Source organism: Chiloscyllium plagiosum, chromosome 6 (assembly GCF_004010195.1).
Source record: "Chiloscyllium plagiosum isolate BGI_BamShark_2017 chromosome 6, ASM401019v2, whole genome shotgun sequence".
Taxonomy (NCBI): domain Eukaryota; kingdom Metazoa; phylum Chordata; class Chondrichthyes; order Orectolobiformes; family Hemiscylliidae; genus Chiloscyllium; species Chiloscyllium plagiosum.
The window spans coordinates 84,697,023-84,716,169 of NC_057715.1; the positions used below are offsets into that span (position 1 = coordinate 84,697,023).

The 19,147-nt window shown below is 40.3% G+C and overlaps 1 protein-coding gene across 1 annotated transcript in view; it reads right to left on the bottom strand.

Moving 5' to 3' along the window:
- Positions 1-852: 852 nt before the first annotated feature.
- LOC122550779 (protocadherin Fat 4-like) overlaps positions 853-19,147 on the bottom strand; it is a 72,234-nt gene continuing 53,939 nt past the window's right edge. The window contains exons 8-9 of the mRNA XM_043692032.1: positions 18,349-18,607; positions 853-3,199 (exon numbers count right to left, since the gene is read on the bottom strand). Of these exons, the coding sequence (XP_043547967.1) occupies positions 1,446-3,199; positions 18,349-18,607 (2,013 nt within the window). The 3' untranslated portion in view covers positions 853-1,445. The remainder of the gene's footprint in view (positions 3,200-18,348; positions 18,608-19,147) is intronic.

The window sequence follows — 19,147 nt, forward strand, 5'->3', positions numbered from 1 at the left end:
TGAAGAAATATCAGGAATGAAATGTTTGTTTTCAGTTTAAAATCTTGACCTTATCAGATACTCAAGTATTGAATGATCTTACAAACATCTTTAAATGGCAATATTCATCCCCCATGACCCATGACTGACTTTCCTCTTTGTTACTCTGCCATACACGAGGTTGTGGTAATAATTTTGATCCTTACATTGCATTCCATGCAGCAAATTGTTTAATCAGACTCTTGGTGGCTTTCATTAACCCCCACCACACAGCCCAACAACCTTATACTGTAATCTACAGCCTGAAAAATTGGTTACATCCCATGTCCTCAACTTTCAAATACATCACCTTGATGTAGAAACAGAAGAATTTGATACACATACCCTCTAATTATTTACCATAATAGGTAGCATTTACCAGACAAAACAAGATACTATTTATACCACCACATAATCAAAGGAGCTCACGAATTACTGATCTCACACTTCTGTCTCAGTTTATCCTGGCAACAACTGCTCCTTTTGATTCCCATTCTAATTTACTATAGGGGATTGATGGTGTACAACAGGAAATTCCAGTTTGGATGCATAATTGCTTTTGGCATTTTGCCTCCACAGTCGAGAACTTGCTGCTAATTGCTTATGAGTAGGTGACAATTCCCTCCTTTATCAATAGGGGTGTTCCAGGATCACCTTTATCGTTCAGTCTGAGCCTATCATTGTATGCTATTGTCACATAGAAGTTTCCTGAAGAAGGGCCTGTGCCCGAAACGTCGAATCTCCTGTTCCCTGGATGCTGCCTGACCTGCTGTGCTGTTCCAGCAATAAAGTTTCAACTTTGATCTCCAGCATCTGCAGACCTCACTTTCTCCACATAGAAGGAGAAGGACAGGCAAGAGGGATGATAATCACATCATTATAAACAAGCTGGCACTTAGCGGGTGGATTACAGGAAAGGTCAATCCTTGTTAGAAAATTTAGTAAGATTCTTTTCAGGAAATGGCAAATTGGCAGAAAAGGCTTCAACCTCCAAGCTGTTGATCAGGGGAAATACTTCACCTGATATTACATTGGAAAATAAATCCACTGAAAATGATACACTTTTTAAAGTCTTATTCACATTGTTGACAAAATGGCACTTTTCTTATGATAATAGAATCCATAACTTGACTGCCTATTTATCGCTTTGCTGAGATGGAAGGAGACGAGATAATAAGTAAATATCCTAAACCGTGAAAGCTGTTTACATTTTGTAATGGAGCAAATAACAATGGAATATGAGCTAATCGGTTTTAACTTGCAAACTATGAAATGTTACTGTTCTTTCACACACAAAACCTATGCACAAAGCCATATTAAAACAATTTGCGAAATTTTCAATGAACAGAACATTGCTAGTAAATGCAGCCATGAGAAGCACTAAAAAATATAGAAATTGCTCCATAAAATGATTTAGAAATAAAGTCTCACAAAAATTCTTCATGCTCACTCCCTCCAGCAGTGGAAAATTGATTTTCACTCCCCGGTTCACTTGGAAGCTCAGCAAGGTCCTTGAATATCTCAATATATATTTCAAATCTTGGTCCCCAGTTTAAAATATCACCCCAGTTGTCTGTTTTATTAACAGGGGAATCATCACACGGTCGCATGTTGTTATCTGAATCCTCCTCAGTAGCAATTTCAGTCCCTATTAAACATGTGTCGGACGCATACCATTTTTCATGTCCTTCTAATCCTATCTCCCTTTCGTTTAACATCTTTTCATTCTCAATAATATTTCTCTTTGAATCTTGTTGAGCATATTTGTGCACAGATGAACGACTGCATGCTGGAAGTTCCCTTTCATAGTTATACTCTGAACAAGTAAAAGAACTATGGGAATCACTATCAGATGAAGTGTCTGATGATGTGGAAGGAAGGATCCCTGGATGGTGTTTCTGGGCTGACGGTCTTTGTGGAATTTGTGACAGTGAAATTATTTGATTAGTGTTCTCTACCACTTTATGAATTGTTGGTGCATTCAATCTTTTTATCTCTTCCACAGACAGACCAAGTGGAAGTCTCTCAACTATCTGGATCATTCTCCTGCTGGGTCTAGAGCTGGACATTAATATTGATGCAGCTGGTAAACTTTCAATTTGATCATCTCCACAAAAAGCCAAGTTATCAATACCTCCTTTGCTTGATTGCTTGCTGTCAAAATGGCCATGTTGGAAATGGTCTGTTTCATAGTCAGTCAAATAAAGATCATTTATTAAATGCTTTCGCTCTGTAAATAAGACTGATGAAGGAAACCATTCTGATGAGCACATTTGAGTTAACTGTTGATTTGTAAATCCATTTCTTGGTCCTTGATTGTGACCTACAGCACTTTGTTGACTTGCAAGACATTGGATGTTTCTTTGATTCACAAGAGCCACAAATGGTTGAGATTTATTCTGCATGCTTCCATGTAGAATTACATTATTATAATCATCATTGTTGGTCTGGATCTGCCTGTGGTACTTAATTACATCAAAATCTGAAGAAGTCAAACTGGTTGCATTATCAATGTCATTGACCTCTAAGTCATAACCTTGACCATTGCTTTTCTTATTCTGCTCCATGCTTGTGACAGTAATATATGTTTCATCTATGATATGGTAACTGTTTTCTGCCTTGAGGATATCTGGCTGCTTTCCTGCATTGTCAAGATCATTATCAACATCATCATTATGACCATCAGACATTTTTTCAGTAACTGCTTGGACAGATGCAATTATTTTTGTTCTCTTACTTTTCAAAGTAATATACAGACATTTGATGAACAAAGCTATCAGAGGTATTACTGCTAGAGTAGCAAGTATGATTACTGCTATGCTCCATTGTGGCAATTGAATATTGCCTTTCTGACAGGCTGCATGGTCAATAATTGTTGGTGAACAGAACTCAGTAAAATCTTGTTTGCAAATGCAGTGATATGTGCTATCTGAGGAAGGAAGACATGTACTATCATGCTTACATGGGTCAGAAAAACAGGAAACTAGAAGACACTCATATGCAAGCCATAAATCAATGCCTTTCATTCCATTTGGACAGGGGTTGTTTAAGCAGACATTAGGCCTTCTGCATCCAATCTGTACTGAGCTGTCACTTGGCCGTACTTCAACTAAATCATTTGATCCGGTAAATGGCATCACATGATTATTGAATTTGAATACTTTGATGCATCCTTTAAAACCTAGAATGAAAGGAAAGTAAGTCAATAAATTGTACAGCTCATGGCAAATCAAGAATTGTGCCAAATTTCCATAGGTTTAGCTTATTGTTGCAATTCAGTTAAAGTTGGCAGCATTCATAAGAAATAATTCACTCAACTATGACCAAATACAATTCTTAAGAGGAATGATGATTTACTGTCTTGTTTGTGTTTCCTTCCAGATTACAGAACTCACTTCTGGCACATTCCTGGGACATGTGATATGTATTTACTCTAAGGTCAATTCAAATAATGTGCATTTTCGACTGTTTAGTTGTCATCACGTACCGCATATTGTCCTATCAATCTTTGAGCTAAGTGTTCCACCCCAAATGAATAACTAACCTGAATTGATCAGACGATATGGTGGTGACCCAATCTTACTGTGTAAACCTGCGTTTGTGTAGAAAATACTGTTTTGAATCTCATAAAAATGAGAATATATGAGCCCATAAACTAATGTCCCAAGCATGGTGTGGACTTGATTAACACACATTTGTTGTCATTAAAGAGATTGCTGGAAGGGAAAGAGGGTATGTAATCACAAATGCCATCAAATCAAGCAGTAAGGCAATTAAAGAATTAATCTTACCCAGATGGAGCAGGTATTAAGGGAGCAATTACATTTGCAAATTCAGTTTTCATTCAGATGTAAATAGACTCAAATATTCCTTACATTCTCTAGGTTTTTACTAAATACACAGAGGTACATTCAGTGTTCCATAAACTTTGCATAAGAATGCAGCAGAGAAAGAAAAAGCAATCAGGCAGCACAATTGATGTATCGTTAGCTCTTGTGGTTTCCCCACATAATGGATGTACAGTAATGTCATAGGCACAGAAACCTGACTATGAGAACTGTTTTAAAGAGGCTGTAGTTTAGCAAGAAGACCACCAAATAATAAATTTCAGTTTAACAAGGATCTTGACCAGATAGGCCAATGGGCTGAGAAGTGGCAGATGGAGTTTTATTCGGATAAATGCGAGGTGTCTGCATTTTGGGAAAGCAAATCTTAGCAGGACGAATACACTTAATGGTAAGGTCCGAGGGAGTGTTGCTGAATAAAGAGACCTTGGAGTGCAGTTTCATAGCTCCTTGAAAGTGGAATCGCAAGTAGATAGGATAGTGAAGAAGGCATTTGGTATGCTTTCTTTTATTGGTCAGAGTATTGAGTACAGGAGTTGGGAGGTCATGTTACGGCTGTACAGGACATTGGTTAGGCCACTGTTGGAATACTGCATGCAATTCTGGTCTCCTTCCTATCGGAAAGATGTTGTGAAACTTGAAAGGGATCAGAAAAGATTTACAAGGATTAGATTACATTACAGTGTGGAAACAGGCCCTTCGGCCCAACAAGTCCACACCGACCCGCCGAATTGAACCCGGGTCTCCGGCGCTGTGAAGCAGCAGTGCTAACCACTGTGCCACCTTGCCGCCCACATGGATGTTGCCAGGGTTGGAGGATTTGAGCTATAAGGAGAGGTTGAATAGGCTGGGGCTGTTTTCCCTGGAGCGTCGGAGGCTGAGGGGTGGCCTTATAGAGGGGCATGGATAGGGTAAAAAGGCAAAGTCTTTTCCTTGGGGTAGGGGAGTCCAGAACTAGAGGGCATAGGTTTAGGGTGAGAGGGGAAAGATATAAAAGAGACCTAAGGGGCAACCTTTTCACTCAGTGGGTGGTATGGGTATGGAATGAGCTGCCAGAGGAAGTGGTGGAGGCTGGTACAATTGCAACATTTAAGAGGCATTTGGATGGGTATATGAATAGGAAGGGTTTGTAGGGATATGGGCCAGGTGCTGGCATGTGGGACTAGATTGGGTTGGGATATCTGGTCGGCATGGACGGGTTGGACCGAAGGGTCTGTTTCCATGCTGTACATCTCTATGACTCTATGAAACTATTGCCAAAGTAAAACTAAAAGCTAATGAATGTTCTGAGGAAAGTTCACCAGCCTGAAATGTAAATGGACACCATGTCCACAGACATTGGCAACCCATCACCAATCTTGACCCTTTCTGAACTAATGTAGGTGGTTGTCCTCATGGAATCAAACAAAGATTGAATCATAGAATCCCTACAGTGTGGAAACAGGCCATTTGGCCGAACAAGTCCACACAAACCGTTCAAATAGTAACCCACCCAGACCCATTCCCCTGCCTTATTACTCTACATTTCCCCCTGACTAATTCATCTAGCCTAAGCATCCCCGAACACTATGGGCAATTTAGCATGGCCAATCCATCTAACCTACACATCTTTGGACTTGGAGGAACCCAGGGACCTGGAGGAAACCCACGCAGACACGGGGAGAAAGTGCAAACTCCACATAGACAGTCGCCTAAGGCTGAAATTGAATCCCGGTCCCTGGCGCTGTCAGGTGGCAGTGCTAACTGCTGAGCCACTGTGCTGCCCTTTAGGTATAAGAGAGACAGAAATGGGTGGCACTGCTGTTACTGTGTGTATAGGTGGGAAGATGTCTCAAGTGAGTAAGTAAGCAGTGCAGAGGGCATGCAGTGTTACTGAGGTAGGGATAATGTAGCCTGAGAGCTAATTCGGGAAGATGTTGCAGGCAGTAGTGAGAGTGGTCAGACATGGATATGAGGGGAGATGGGTACAGGAGCAAAAAGATAATGAAAGTGAGGTATTGGAGAAGTTGATGGTACTTATGCTAATGGACCAGAGAAGGTCATTGACCTTCTTTTTACATTGCTGTGCATTCCTCCAGATGGCTAAGAATACTTTAACTGAGGTGGCAACTTGGGCCAGGCTGGCATGGCATGCTGTCATGGTGCCTGCTGCTCGTTCTGTCTCTGCACCAACCCCTTCACCAGGATTTCTAGGACCCTGCACATGGGTACCAAGTTCTCACTGTCTGCTATGTCTGAGGTAAATCTTAGGAACCACACTGGACAGCTCTGGATTAATGGTGATGGTCTGGGTGTACAACAGACTTTTAAAGATGGTATAGGCACAAGGAATTCCAAAATATCTGCTGAAAGGTAACTTATTGTGGGAACAGCATGTGGTAAAATTGGGCCAGAATCAGATATGAGAGCAGTCAATGCAATGTGTTTGGTAAGATAATGCAGGAGAATTTGTCACATTTTGTACAACAAACCCTCCAAAAAAAGCTCAACACAACTCAGACTTAGCTAAAAAAAGTAAGATTCAGCTCTTCATATTCATTGGAGATTTCATTGAGCACTTGAAATTATTAAGAGCTTTGGAAGAGTGATTAAGCAAAGATTATTTTTTCTGGCTTAGCTTCAGTGGAGATGGCTGAAATCAGAAATGATGGGGACATCAGGTACAATCCTCACTCAGATCTAAGCAATCTGACTGATTCATACCTCTGTCTGGTCTTCATCTCCACCATTGAGTCATCAAGTCATAGAGTCATACAGCATGAAAAAAGACCCTGCGGTCCAACCAGTCCATGCTAACCATAATCCCAAACTAAACTAGTCCCACCTGACTGGGCATAGTCCATATCCCTCTAAATATTTTTTATTCATGTACTTATCTAAAAGTCTTTTTTTTTAAAATATATTTTTATTGGTAAATAGATTTTATTAATAACAACAAATACAAAACAATACTATTCAAAACAGTACAAAGAAAGAACACCAAAAGAAAATTTTTAAAACTCAAACGACCCTCATGTACAAATGTATAAGTATGTATACAAAAAAAACCCCAATAAATAATAACTAACAACAAACTAATAAATAATAATAATACAGCTCAGCCAAACAAAACACTAACTCTCAAATATCAAGAGAATTAATTTTCACCTATTCATACATTTGCAGTTCCTCCTCTCTGGATATTGGACTCATAAAGTATAATTGTTACGGCTATATAAAAGCCTTTATTATTGTGGCAGACAAATCTGTGTCCAGGTAGTCCAAAAAGGGCCACCATGTCTTATAGAAATTCTCAGTTTTGTGATGGACCATACTTGTGAAAAAACTCAAGAGGATATGCTCAAAAAACAATCTTGCGCCAACGCAACAGGCATGGGGGATTTTCGGATACCCAACCTAATAAGATATTCTTTCTTGTGCAGCAAGGGAGAATGTTAAAAAGTTTTTTTCTTATGTGCATTTACAGGGAATGCACTGGGCAGGCCAAGAAGAAGGGAGATTGGGTCCTTTTCCACCCCTTACACCCAAACTCCCCATCATTGCACCCGCCACAGTGCTCCAGTATGTTTGAAGCCTATCACAGGACCAGAGACAATGGGTAAGAGTGCCCGTACCAACCTTACACTTGGGACATGCTAAAGATACCCCGGTCTAAATTTTGACAAACGATCCAGAGCCAAGTAGACCTTGTGGAGAATCTTCAGCTATAAAGCATGGGTCCTGTTGCCAATTAATATCTTTCTTACGTTTTCCCAAATATCTTCTCATGCCTCTGAGGAGACCTCAACACCTAGCTCTCTCTCCCACACTGCAGAGTCGATCAAACTCATCTGAAGAGGCACCACCCAACTGATGATATAAAGTGCTGACAGAAAGTGTATTCTTAGCTCTGAGCACCCTCCTCTCTATGTCGGATTTGAAGAGATCAATCAAAAGTTTAGTCTTTTTTTGAATAAAATCCTTAACTCGAAGAAAACAAAAGAGGGGCCTGTTAGATGGCTCGTATTTCCGTGCCAACTGATCAAAGGACGTCATTGTGTCTCCCTCAATAAATCGCCCATGCAAGACACACCCCTAGCTGCCCAATGCTTAAATCCTGAATCTATCATCTCCAGTTGAAAACCTGGCATACCCACTAAAGGTGTGAAAGAAGATGTTTTGCCAATATTGCCTTCCCTCTGCCGAATTGCTATTGATAACTATTGGTATATGGCAATATTCCTTAACTGTCTCATTTTGTCCAAAAACAGCAAGCTAGTAAGGGGGCACCTTGGCTGAGAGGTTTTGACATCTAACTATATTGAAAGAGGGTCCCCACAGGCCCAATCACTCATGTAAGATAAAAGCAAGCTTAGTTGATAGTTTTTAATGTCCGGAAGGTCCACTCCCCCCAGTCTGTGAGGCAATTGCAGTTTAGCTAATTTAATAAGAGGCCGCTTACGATGCCAAACAAAAGAGCTGAACCAGCCGTTCAGTCTCCTGAACATTTACTTATCGAAAATCAGGGGGAGCATCCGCATAGGGTACAACAAACGGGGGAGAATATTCATCTTAATAAACGCTATCCGACCTAACCATGAGACTGGAAGGGCCTCCCATTTTTGAAGGTCTTGTTTGATTTTGTATTAGCTTTAAACAACTGATCAAGAACTAGAGTGATGAATATGCCCAAATACACAAAATCCCCTTGTGACCACCTAAATGGGAATCAAAATTCACTCTTAAGACCTAGCACTTCGTAATATCACCCATAGGCATAGCCTCTGATTTTGCAAAATTAATTTTGTACCCCAAAATGGTGCCAAATGAGCCGATGCATTGTATCAGGCGAGACACCAAGACTGCTGGATTTGACAAAAAAAAGAGGACATCTTCCGCGTACAACGGGATAGTATATAATTTTGACCCCACTTCTGGAGTCGATATATTAGGATCCCTATGAATGGCCTCCACCAACAGTTCAATCACCAATGTAAAAAGCAATGGCAAAAGGGGACAGCCCTGCTGGCTGCCCCTAAAAATGTTAAAATTGCTTGATCATTCTCCATTGGTGATGAGCGTAGCAAGAGGGCCACAGAAGAGAACCTTTAACCATCTTATAAAGACTTCATTCAAGCCAAACCACTCCAGACTATAAAAAGATAGAGCCACTCAACTCAGTCAAATGCCTTCTCTGCATCTAGAGAAATCACCAATCCCTGTATTGACTGTTGTTGACATACTTAAGTTACATTAAGTGACCCATTATGAAGTTCGTCTGGTCTTCTTTAACAATAGAAGGTAACAGTCTCCAGCCTTAATGCAAGAGTCTTAGAGGGGATTTTAATGTCCACATTTGAGAGTAAAATGGGCCTTTAAGAAGAACAGTCCTCTGGGACCTTCCCTTTTTTAGGAATAAGCAAAATATTGGCCTCTCTTAGAGATGGCGAGAGACAATCATGACTGTACTCTGAAGCTGTTTCACAGCCTCCTGCACCTCTTGCTCCGATAAGGGGGCATTGAGAAAAGACTCTTGTTCAGGGATCACACAGAGGAGCTCCAGATCCTTGAACTCCATCTTGGCCTGCCCTTCCTCCCAACCCTCAGATATAATTCAAAGTAAAATCTCTGGAATGCCACATTTGGAATCATGTTTGGTTCCTAGATCCTTCCCTAATCGATGTAATGGCTTGAGGGGCACTCCTTTTTCTGGCGAGATATGCTAGATACTTGCTGACTTGTCACCATGCTCATATAACCTTTGTTTGCAAAAGTAAACTCCTTCTTTGCTGTCTGCGTGAGCACGGAATTCAATGCAGACCACAGCGCCGTAATCCTCTGTAGTTGGACAATGAGAGTCTGTCAAAGTAAGCCTTTTTGGCTGCCTTCAACCATGCTTCAAGGAGACGTTGCTGCTCACCCTTCTGCCACTTCCGACTAAATAACCCCCTTAGAGAAGTACTCCACAAACTTATTATCCTTCAGGATAAAGGGATCCATTCGCCAATGGCCCACTATAGCATCCTTAATGTTAACCAACAGGTACACTGGAGATGGTAATATTACCAATCGTACAAGATGCCACCAAGTCCAGGGTTGCCATGGGGGTCAGAAAAAAAATCAATCCTGGTGTGATATCTGTGTGGATCGGAAAAAAATGTAAAATCCCAGCTTGTAGAGTGGAGATGCCTCTAGATGTCTACCAACCCTAAATCCACACACAGGTCCACTAATTAGGGGCGGCATGGTGACTCAGTGGTTAGCACTGCTGTCTCACAGCAGCTTTCGCCACAACGACTCTGTGCTCTACCTCGTCCATCCTTTTCTCCAGGTCTCCCAGCTGCTGTTCATGCTTCTGCAGCATGATCGAGATTGGGGTCAGCTTCTCTATCTGCTTGCGCAACATCTCACGAGATGTCGTGAGCTCCTTTGCCAGGAGTGGTGAGAAATCGAGCCTAAGGGCCTGACCTTGCATGTACCTCCTCCCTTTTTCAGCATCCCTGGATGGCGAAAACCAAGATGAGTTGCTCTCTGACCATGTCCTGGGACTCCACGACCTTTCCAGAGTCCCAGGATACCGCGGTAGTCCATGTAGGGTGGGTTAGGACTTCGTCCAACTTGCGATGCGGTGCGGAGCTCTGCAATGCAATCTTCCTATATTACCACCATCTTGGATCCCCTCTAAATGTCTTTTAAATGTTTAACTGTCCACCACTTCCTCTGGAAGTTCATTCCACACAGGAACCACTCTCTGTTTAAAGAAAATTGCCCCTCATGTCTTTTTACAATCTTTTTCCTCTCACCTGAAAAATATGCCCCCTAGTCTAGAAAGCCACCCACCCTAGGGAAAAGACAATGGCCATTCACCTTATCTATACCTCTCATGATTTTATAAACCTCTATAAGATCACCTCTCAACCTCCTATACTTCAGTGAAAAAAATCCCAGTCTATCCAGCCTCTCCTTATAAGTCAAACCTTCCATTTCAGTCAACATCCTAGTAAATCTCTTCTGAACCCTCTCCAGCTTAATAATGTCTTTCATATTACAGAGCAACCAGAACAGTACATAGTACTCCAGAAGAGGCCCCAGCAACATCCTGTACAACCTCAACATAATGTCCGAACACTTATACGCAAAGGTTTGAGCAATGAAGGCAAGCATGCTAAATGTCTTCTTAAGCACCCTATCTATATGTGATGCAAATTTCAAAGAATTTTGTACCTCAACCATGAGGTCTCTCAGTCCTAGAATACTTCCCAAGGCCCTACTTTCAATTGTATAAGCCCTGCCTTTGTTTGTTTTACCAAAATTCAATACCTCACATTTATCCAACTTAAACTCCACCTGCCACTCCTCAGGCCATTGACCCAATTGGTCAAGATTTCTTTGAAATCTTAGATAATCTTCTTCACTGTCCACTATACCACCAGTCTTAATGTCATCTACAAACTTACTAAACATGCTTTCTCTATCCATATCTAAATCATTTATTTAATTGACAAACAAAAGTGGAATCAGCACCGATCCCTATGGAACACGCTGGTCACAGGCCTCCAGTCTGAAAAACAACTCTCCACCATTGTTGTGTCCCCTGCTGTCAAGTTAATTTTGTATCCAATTGACAAGCTCACCCGGGATCCGATCTGAACAAACTTAATTAATTAGTCTACCGTGTGGAACCTTGTCAAAAGCTCGGTTCATTGTAGTTGTGGTACATATTATCAATGGATGAGGTCAAAGTCATGCAATTCTTTACCTAGCATTCCCATGAGATCACAATCAAAGGAGTACACTGATTCGAGGAGAAGGACCACCACTAAGTTCTCAGGGCACAAAGGATGAGCAGTGAAGTGCAGTTTCAACCTTGTTACCAACATCCAAAAGCAAAAAAATTAACATAATACATAGAGATTATATGCCTCCTGTTCTAAGCCTGTGCAGAACAGCTTGCATCTCTCAACTAGTACAGTTAATTCCAAAGTAATTTTACAAAGTAAACTGTTGGCTTGGCTTTTCCAATTCTCTGTGAGATATTTAACTGCTTCACTAATTGCAGATCACAGCTGAATTAGAGGATTAATGCTGTGACCTTTCCACTGGCATTCTGTATAGGAGGGAAGGAGCACACTGAAGTGGAACAACTGAAGTTAGTAACATTTTGTGTAAAGTACAATTAATAAATTCTGTTTGAAACCCACTGTTGGTACCTGCACAGCACCAGCAGGAATTGCAATGCCATAGTTATGAATCTTGTATTCGTTTCTCAATTTTGTGATATTTTAAATTTGTAATATTTTGTGTTTTTTAAAATTAGCCTCTTTTTCTCAGAGTCAAAAAGTGTGGTGGTGGAAAAGCACAGCCGGTCAGGGAACATCCGAGGAGCAGGAGAATCAACGTTTCAAGCAAAAGCTCTTCGTAATGAAGAGCTCAACTCTTCTTCATTAGGAAGAGTTTATGCTCGAAATGTCAACTGTCCTGCTCCTCGGATGCTCCCTGACCGGCTATGCTTTTCCACCGCCACACGTTTTGACTCTGATCTCCACCTTCTGCAGTCCTCACTTTTTCCTACTCTTTTTCTCAGTGCCTCAGTTGAACATTATTGTAAAAATTTAATAATTTTAGATTTCTGTAAGTAGAAATGTAAATGTGAAAGACTGTTTCAAACCAGATGAATGTTATAGTTCTTTGTGTTTTCTGTTGACTCTGGGACATACAGAACATTTTCTTCTTAAAAACAAAAATGCATGTGTCAAAAAGGGCAATTCAGATACTGTATAAGTAGATTTGTATGAGAGGGCTTTAAAAGCTGCTAATTAGGCACGTCTGCACGAGTTCCTTAAGAATAATAAAGCGTAGCAGAAAGGAGACACATGATTTAGTTATGCATGTTTCCCTGGATTCACTTAATACCCATCTTCTGAAAAGTATGCATCTTCATCCCTTTTTTAAGTGTTGCCTTGGACTATTGAGTTTTACACATAAAGAAGCAAAACCATATTTTCAGCCTTTTAGGTATTTCATTTAGATATTTTCAACACTTGGGCAGTTACTTCATCAAATATACAAGCACCTTGACAAAATAAAAAATAAATCTATAACATTTTAATGATTTGTTTAACTATTTTGCTTGCCTCTTTACTTTAGTACCTACATTTGTAACCCTGAGAGTGATAAATATAGTATGAAAGAAAAGGAATAATTTTACCAGCATTCCAAAATAATATTAAGTATTTGTGAAGCACCCTAATGTCATATATTCCAATGATTGCTTGACTATTAGCATCAGTGTTACAGCTCCCCTTCTGTATCACCCAGCATGTGTTTTGAAGTCCTTGTGCATTTGTGGTACAGTGTGGTTACAACATTTCTTTAGTACATGATATAAATATAGAATTCAAAGAGCAAAGGAATAAGCTTTTTTACAGTGATATAACCATATCCATTAAGCAGTCTACACTTACGCATTTATTTATTTCCAACTAAAATAATAAAGGTTTTGGGTCTGAAATATTAATACTAATTAATTACTTAATTTATAGTTGAAGATGTTTGCATAAGGTAGAGCTGTGAGATATGATCTGTTTCTCACTTGTTGAGTGCATATGCTTAGCTCTCCATGTTAACCCACAAATAGATCATAGCACTTGAATCCACACATTTTGATTCTCTGATCTGAATGTTGCAAATATTTTCTGTTATTGTTTAAAATTTCCAGCATCTGCAGTTCTTTTTACTTTCTCTTGTCACATACATTGTTAAAATCACATAATCAGTTCATAGTTAAAATGTGACAAGTTAGACTTTAACTTTTGAATGTGTGAGTGGCAGTGATTCCTGGAATGTTCATGCATATTTTCACTTTTATTTTGCCTTTACTAAATAACACAATATCATGTCATATAATAGAGAATAAATGCTACTTTTAGGAGTCATAAGCTACCTTAAATTCCTACAATGTTTATAAACTGCTCAAACTTTCCTTTCATCACATATTTTAAAGTGCGCCTATCTACGCCTATCTATTTCCATCAATTCATTTTCACATTCTTCTCATTACTGTAGTTATAATCCACCATCGAACTTCCTAAGAAGATGACGGTGGTTTAACTGTGTTAGTTACTCCAGTAGCAATAGATAATTCACAAGATTTTCATAACATAAAGCTAAGTTGTTTCCATTCTCAAAATGGTGGGAATATTCTATCACAAAGACTTCCCGAGAGATTATTGCTTATATTGACTTGAAATGCTTTATTTCTCATGCAAAGAGGAATGTAAGTCTTAATTACTGATCACTTTGTCATTTCGAACTGTGATATTTCAAGATAGACCCCTAATAGTCAGAGGAAAATTGAAAAACAAATTTGGTAAGGGATCTCAGTTATCTGTAAGGGTAATAGGATGGTTATGATAGGGGATTTTAACTTTCCAAACACAGACTGGGACTGCCAGAGTGTTAAGGGTTTAGATGGAGAGAAAATAACTGTTAAGTGTACAAGAAAATTTTCTGCTTTAGTGTGTGGATGTACCTACTAGCGAAGGTGCAAAACTTGACCTACTCTTGGGAAATAAGGTGACTGAGGTGTCAGTGGGGGAGCACTTTGGGGCCAGTGACAGTAATTCTATTACTTTTAAAATGGAAAAGGATAGACCAGATCTAAAAGTTGAAGTTCTAAATTGAAGGAAGGCTAATTTTGACAGTATTAGACAGGATAGAATGAGTGAATCCTTAGAAGAGTATAAAGGAAGTAGGAGTATACTTAAGAGGGAAATCAGGAGGGCAAAAAGGGGACATGAGATAGCTTTGGCAAACAGAGTTAAGGAGAATCCAAAGGGTTTTTGCAAATACATTAAGGAGAAAAGGGTAACTAGGGAGAGAATAGGGCCCCTCAAAGATCAGCAAGGCGGCCTTTGTGTTGAGCTGCAGGAGAAGGGACAGATACTAAATGAGTATTTTGCATCAGTATTTACTGTGGAAAAGGACATGAAAGATATAGAATGTGGGGAAATATATGGTGGCATCTTAAAAAATGTCCATATTACAGAGGAGGAAGTGCTAGATGCCTTGAAACACATAAAAGTGAATAAATCCTTAGGACCTGATCAGGTGTACCCTAGAACTTTGTGGGAAACAATAGACAATAGACAATAGGTGCAGGAGTAGGCCATTCAGCCCTTCGAGCCTGCACCGCCATTCAATATGATCATGGCTGATCATTCCTAATCAATATCCTGTTCCTGCCTTATCTCCATAACCCTTGATTCCACTATCTGTGAGAGCTCTATCCAACTCTTTCTTAAATGAATCCAGAGACTGGGCCTCCACTGCTCTCTGGGGCAGAGCATTACACACACCCACCACTCTCTGGGTGAAGAAGTTTTTCCTCATCTCTGTCCTAAATGGTCTACCCCGTATTTTTAAGCTGTGTCCTCTGGTTCGGCACTCACCCATCAGCGGAAACATGTTTCTTGCTGCCTGAGTGTCCAATTCTTTCATAATCTTATACGTCTCAATCAGATCCCCTCTCAGTCTTCTAAACTCAAGGGTATACCAGCCCAGTCGCTTCAGTCTTTCAGTGTAAGGTAATCCCGCCATTTCAGGAATTGACCTCGTGAACCTATGCTGCACTCCCTCAATAGCCAGAATGTCTTTCCTCAAATTTGGAGACCAGGACTGCACACAGTACTCCAGGTGTGGTTTCACCAGGGCCCTGTACAGCTGCAGAAGCACCTCTTTGCTTCTATACTCAATTCCTCTTGTTATGAAGGCCAGCATGCTATTAGCCTTCTTCACTACCTGCTGTACCTGCATGCTTGGGGAGGTGATTGCTGGGCCTCTTACTGAGATATTTATTTCATCAATAGTCACAGGTGAGGTGCCGGAAGACTGGAGGTTGGCTAACGTGGTGCTACTGTTTAAGAAAGGTGGTAAGGACAAGCTAGGGAAATATAGACCAGTGAGCTTGACATCGGTGGTGGGCAAGTTGTTGGAGCAAATTATGAGAGACAGGATGTACATATATTTGGAAAAGACAAGGACTGATTCGGGATAGTCAACGTGGCTTTATGCGTGGGAAATCATGTCTCACAAACTTGATTGAGTTTTTTGAAGAAGTAACAAAAAGGATTGATGAGGACAAAGTGGTAGATGTAATCTCTATGGACTTCAGTAAGGCGTTCAACAAGGCTCCCTATGGGAGACTGGTGAGCAAGGTTAGATCCATGGGATACAGGGAGAACTAGCCATTTGGATACAGAACTGGCTCAATGGTAGAAGACAGAGGGTGGTGGTGGAGAGTTGTTTTTCAGACTGGAGGCCTGTGACCAGTGGAGTGCCACAGGATCAGTGCTGGGTCCACTACATTTTGTCATTTTATATAAATGATTTGGATGTGAGCATGAGAGATACAGTTAGTAAGTTTGCAGATGACACCAAAATTGGATGTGTAGTGGACAGCAAAGAAGGTTACCTCAGATTACAATGGAATCTTGATCAGATGGGCCAATGGGCTGAGAAGTGGCAGATGGAATTTAATTTAAATAAATGTGAGGTGCTGCATTTTGGGAAAGCAAATCTTAACAGGATTTATACACTTAATGGTAAGGTCCTAAGGAGTGTTGCTGAACAAAGAGACCTTGGAGTGCAGGTTCATAGCTCCTTGAAAGTGGAGTCGCAGGTAGATACGTTAGTGGTGAAGGCGTTTGGTATGCTTTCCTTTATTGGTCAGAGTATTGAGTACAGGAGTTGGGAGGTCATGTTGCGGCTCTACAGGACATTTGTTAGGCCACTGTTGGAATATTGCGAGCAATATTCCAATATTGGTCTCCTTCCTATCGGAAAAATGTTGTGAAACTTGAAAGGGTAGAAAAGATTTACAAGGATTTTGCCAGAGTTGGAAGATTTGAGCTATAAGGAGAGTTTGATTAGGCTGGGGCTTTTTTCCCTGGAGCATCGGAGGCTGAGGGGTGACTTTATAGAGGTTCATAAAATTATGAGGGGCATGGATAAGATAAATAGACAAAGTCTTTTCCCTGGGGTGGGGTCCAGAACTAGAGGGCATAGGTTTAAGGTGAGAGGGGAAAGATATAAAAGAGACCTAAGGGGCAACTTATTCACTCAGAGGGTGGTGCATGTATGGAATGAGCTGCCAGAGGAAGTGGTGGAGGCTGGTACAATTGCAACATTTAAAAGGCATTTGGATGGGTATATGAATAGGAAGGGTTTGGAGGGATATGGGCCGGGTGCTGGCAGGTGAGACTAGATTGGGTTGGGATATCTGGTCAGCACGGACGGATTGGACCGAAGGGTCTGTTTCCATGCTGTACATCTCTATGACTCTATGACTCTAAGTGAAGCAACTTTCATCCATATTTTCTTTTCTTTTCCACATATTCTCCTGTATTTTCTGTCTTTTTTTCTAACACCATCTCCCCACATGCTGCCACTGCACAAGAGATTATCTGTTAAAGTTTTGACATCACTAATGTGCTTGGACATGCTTTCTCTGCCTCAATGATAAAAAGCTACAGCTGATCCAAAATTTGCCCACATGCACAAAGTTCGTGATTTCCATCTATCATATGCCCTCCAAGTTCCATTGGCTCCCCTTTACCTACCAATTCAAAATTCTTGTGCTCACTTTCAAATCAATCCCTGATGTTATCTTCCCCTATCTTATGGATTCTGGTTGATCCATCCCTCCTCCTATACTAGCTTTCTCTTTTCCTCAATTACAGTTTGTTCAGTCATTACATTATCACTGTCAATGTCCTGATCTCATTTTCTGTCTCCCTCCCTACTTTTGAAATCTTTTGCTTTTTGCTTCTCCCCAAATCTCTGAGTTTTGATTTGCTCAAGTTAAGTACTTTGAAAAATCTTAGCATGTGAAGAGCACCGGATTTACAGCATAAAAACCAGGCTTTTAGACCAATTAATGCATGTTGGTGTTCATTGCTTCACAGGTACCACCTGATTTAATCTGCCAGTGTTAACTTGACCTAATTCAGTCGTCCATCACATGTGTGGAAATGTAATGGTTGGTTTTGAGCTGCAAATAGCGTTCATTGTCCATTTGAACAGGTACTTTGTTTTCTATTTGACAATAGATCATAGAGTAATGCAGATCATCTTACAGTCATAATCAATTGATATGTAAAAGTCAAACATGCCTCTTAATTAACTTTTTGAGCTTCTAGCTCGTCCATTTTGCAGACAAATAATATGATACAATGCACATCATTAAAGCAGTCTTTTTTTACTTGCTATTACACTCATTAAAAGTAAGTAAAACAACATGGCTTTTCAAAATAAAACTCCCTATACATATAATGCAAATACATATTTAATTCTCCCAGTGAGGGAGATGCAAGATCTCACAAATAACAAGTTAAGTTGTTCTAAGTGAGTATTGCTTTTTAGCAAAAGGACTTAAGTTGTTTTGTTGTTGACATCATATGTAGTTTATTTTTAAAAAATCCATTGCATTATATCAACAACACTTTACCTTGTTCATTTGGATTGCCAAACTGCAGTAACGGTGCCTGCCCCAAAGATAAGGTGGAGATCTCAATCCCACCCACCCACTGAGTGGGATGCGTGATGCTTTTGATGTGTTTTTTGTCAAGCATGAGTGTAGTGACTGAGTCATTACTCTCCATTTTGAAAGTATGCCATTTGCTATCAGAAATGGAGATATTCAAACGGTGCTTAATGTAGCCGACTGAGCTAGCATCGGAAATGTAGTTTATCCGCCCCTCCATAATCTGAAAATAAAAGGCAACATTAAATTTCAAGTGTCTTTAGTTTTGTTTTTAATAGTAGAACTTTATTTGTGTCTCGGTGTGTTACCATAAGAAGTAATTAATGCCAATTATACTCCTTCAGATAATGGAGCACACCCCTCTGAGTTCATTGCTTTTCTGGTTCATGACTGGAAAATGGAAGTACTCTCATTTACTTTTAATTTTAGTTTCTGAAGAGGTCTGAAGAAGAGACACATCAGACTTGAAAGTTAACCTTACTCCTCTCTCCACAGGTACTGCCAGACATGCTGAGTTGTTCAGCATTTTCTCTGTGTTTGTTACTCACTGATACAATGATCCCCAGGTCAGAAGTCAGACATCCTGTGGTCATAGATGAAGTCTACTACTGTTTGGAGTCCTTGCTCTCTGACTGGAAGGCAAGCCTGTCAAGCAGGCTGACTTTCAGACAAGGAGCCTGACAAGGAAGAAAAGGCACACACACTAGAGATACAATCCCACAGCAGGCAAAGGAAACCAGATATAACTTCTTATCTACAAAAC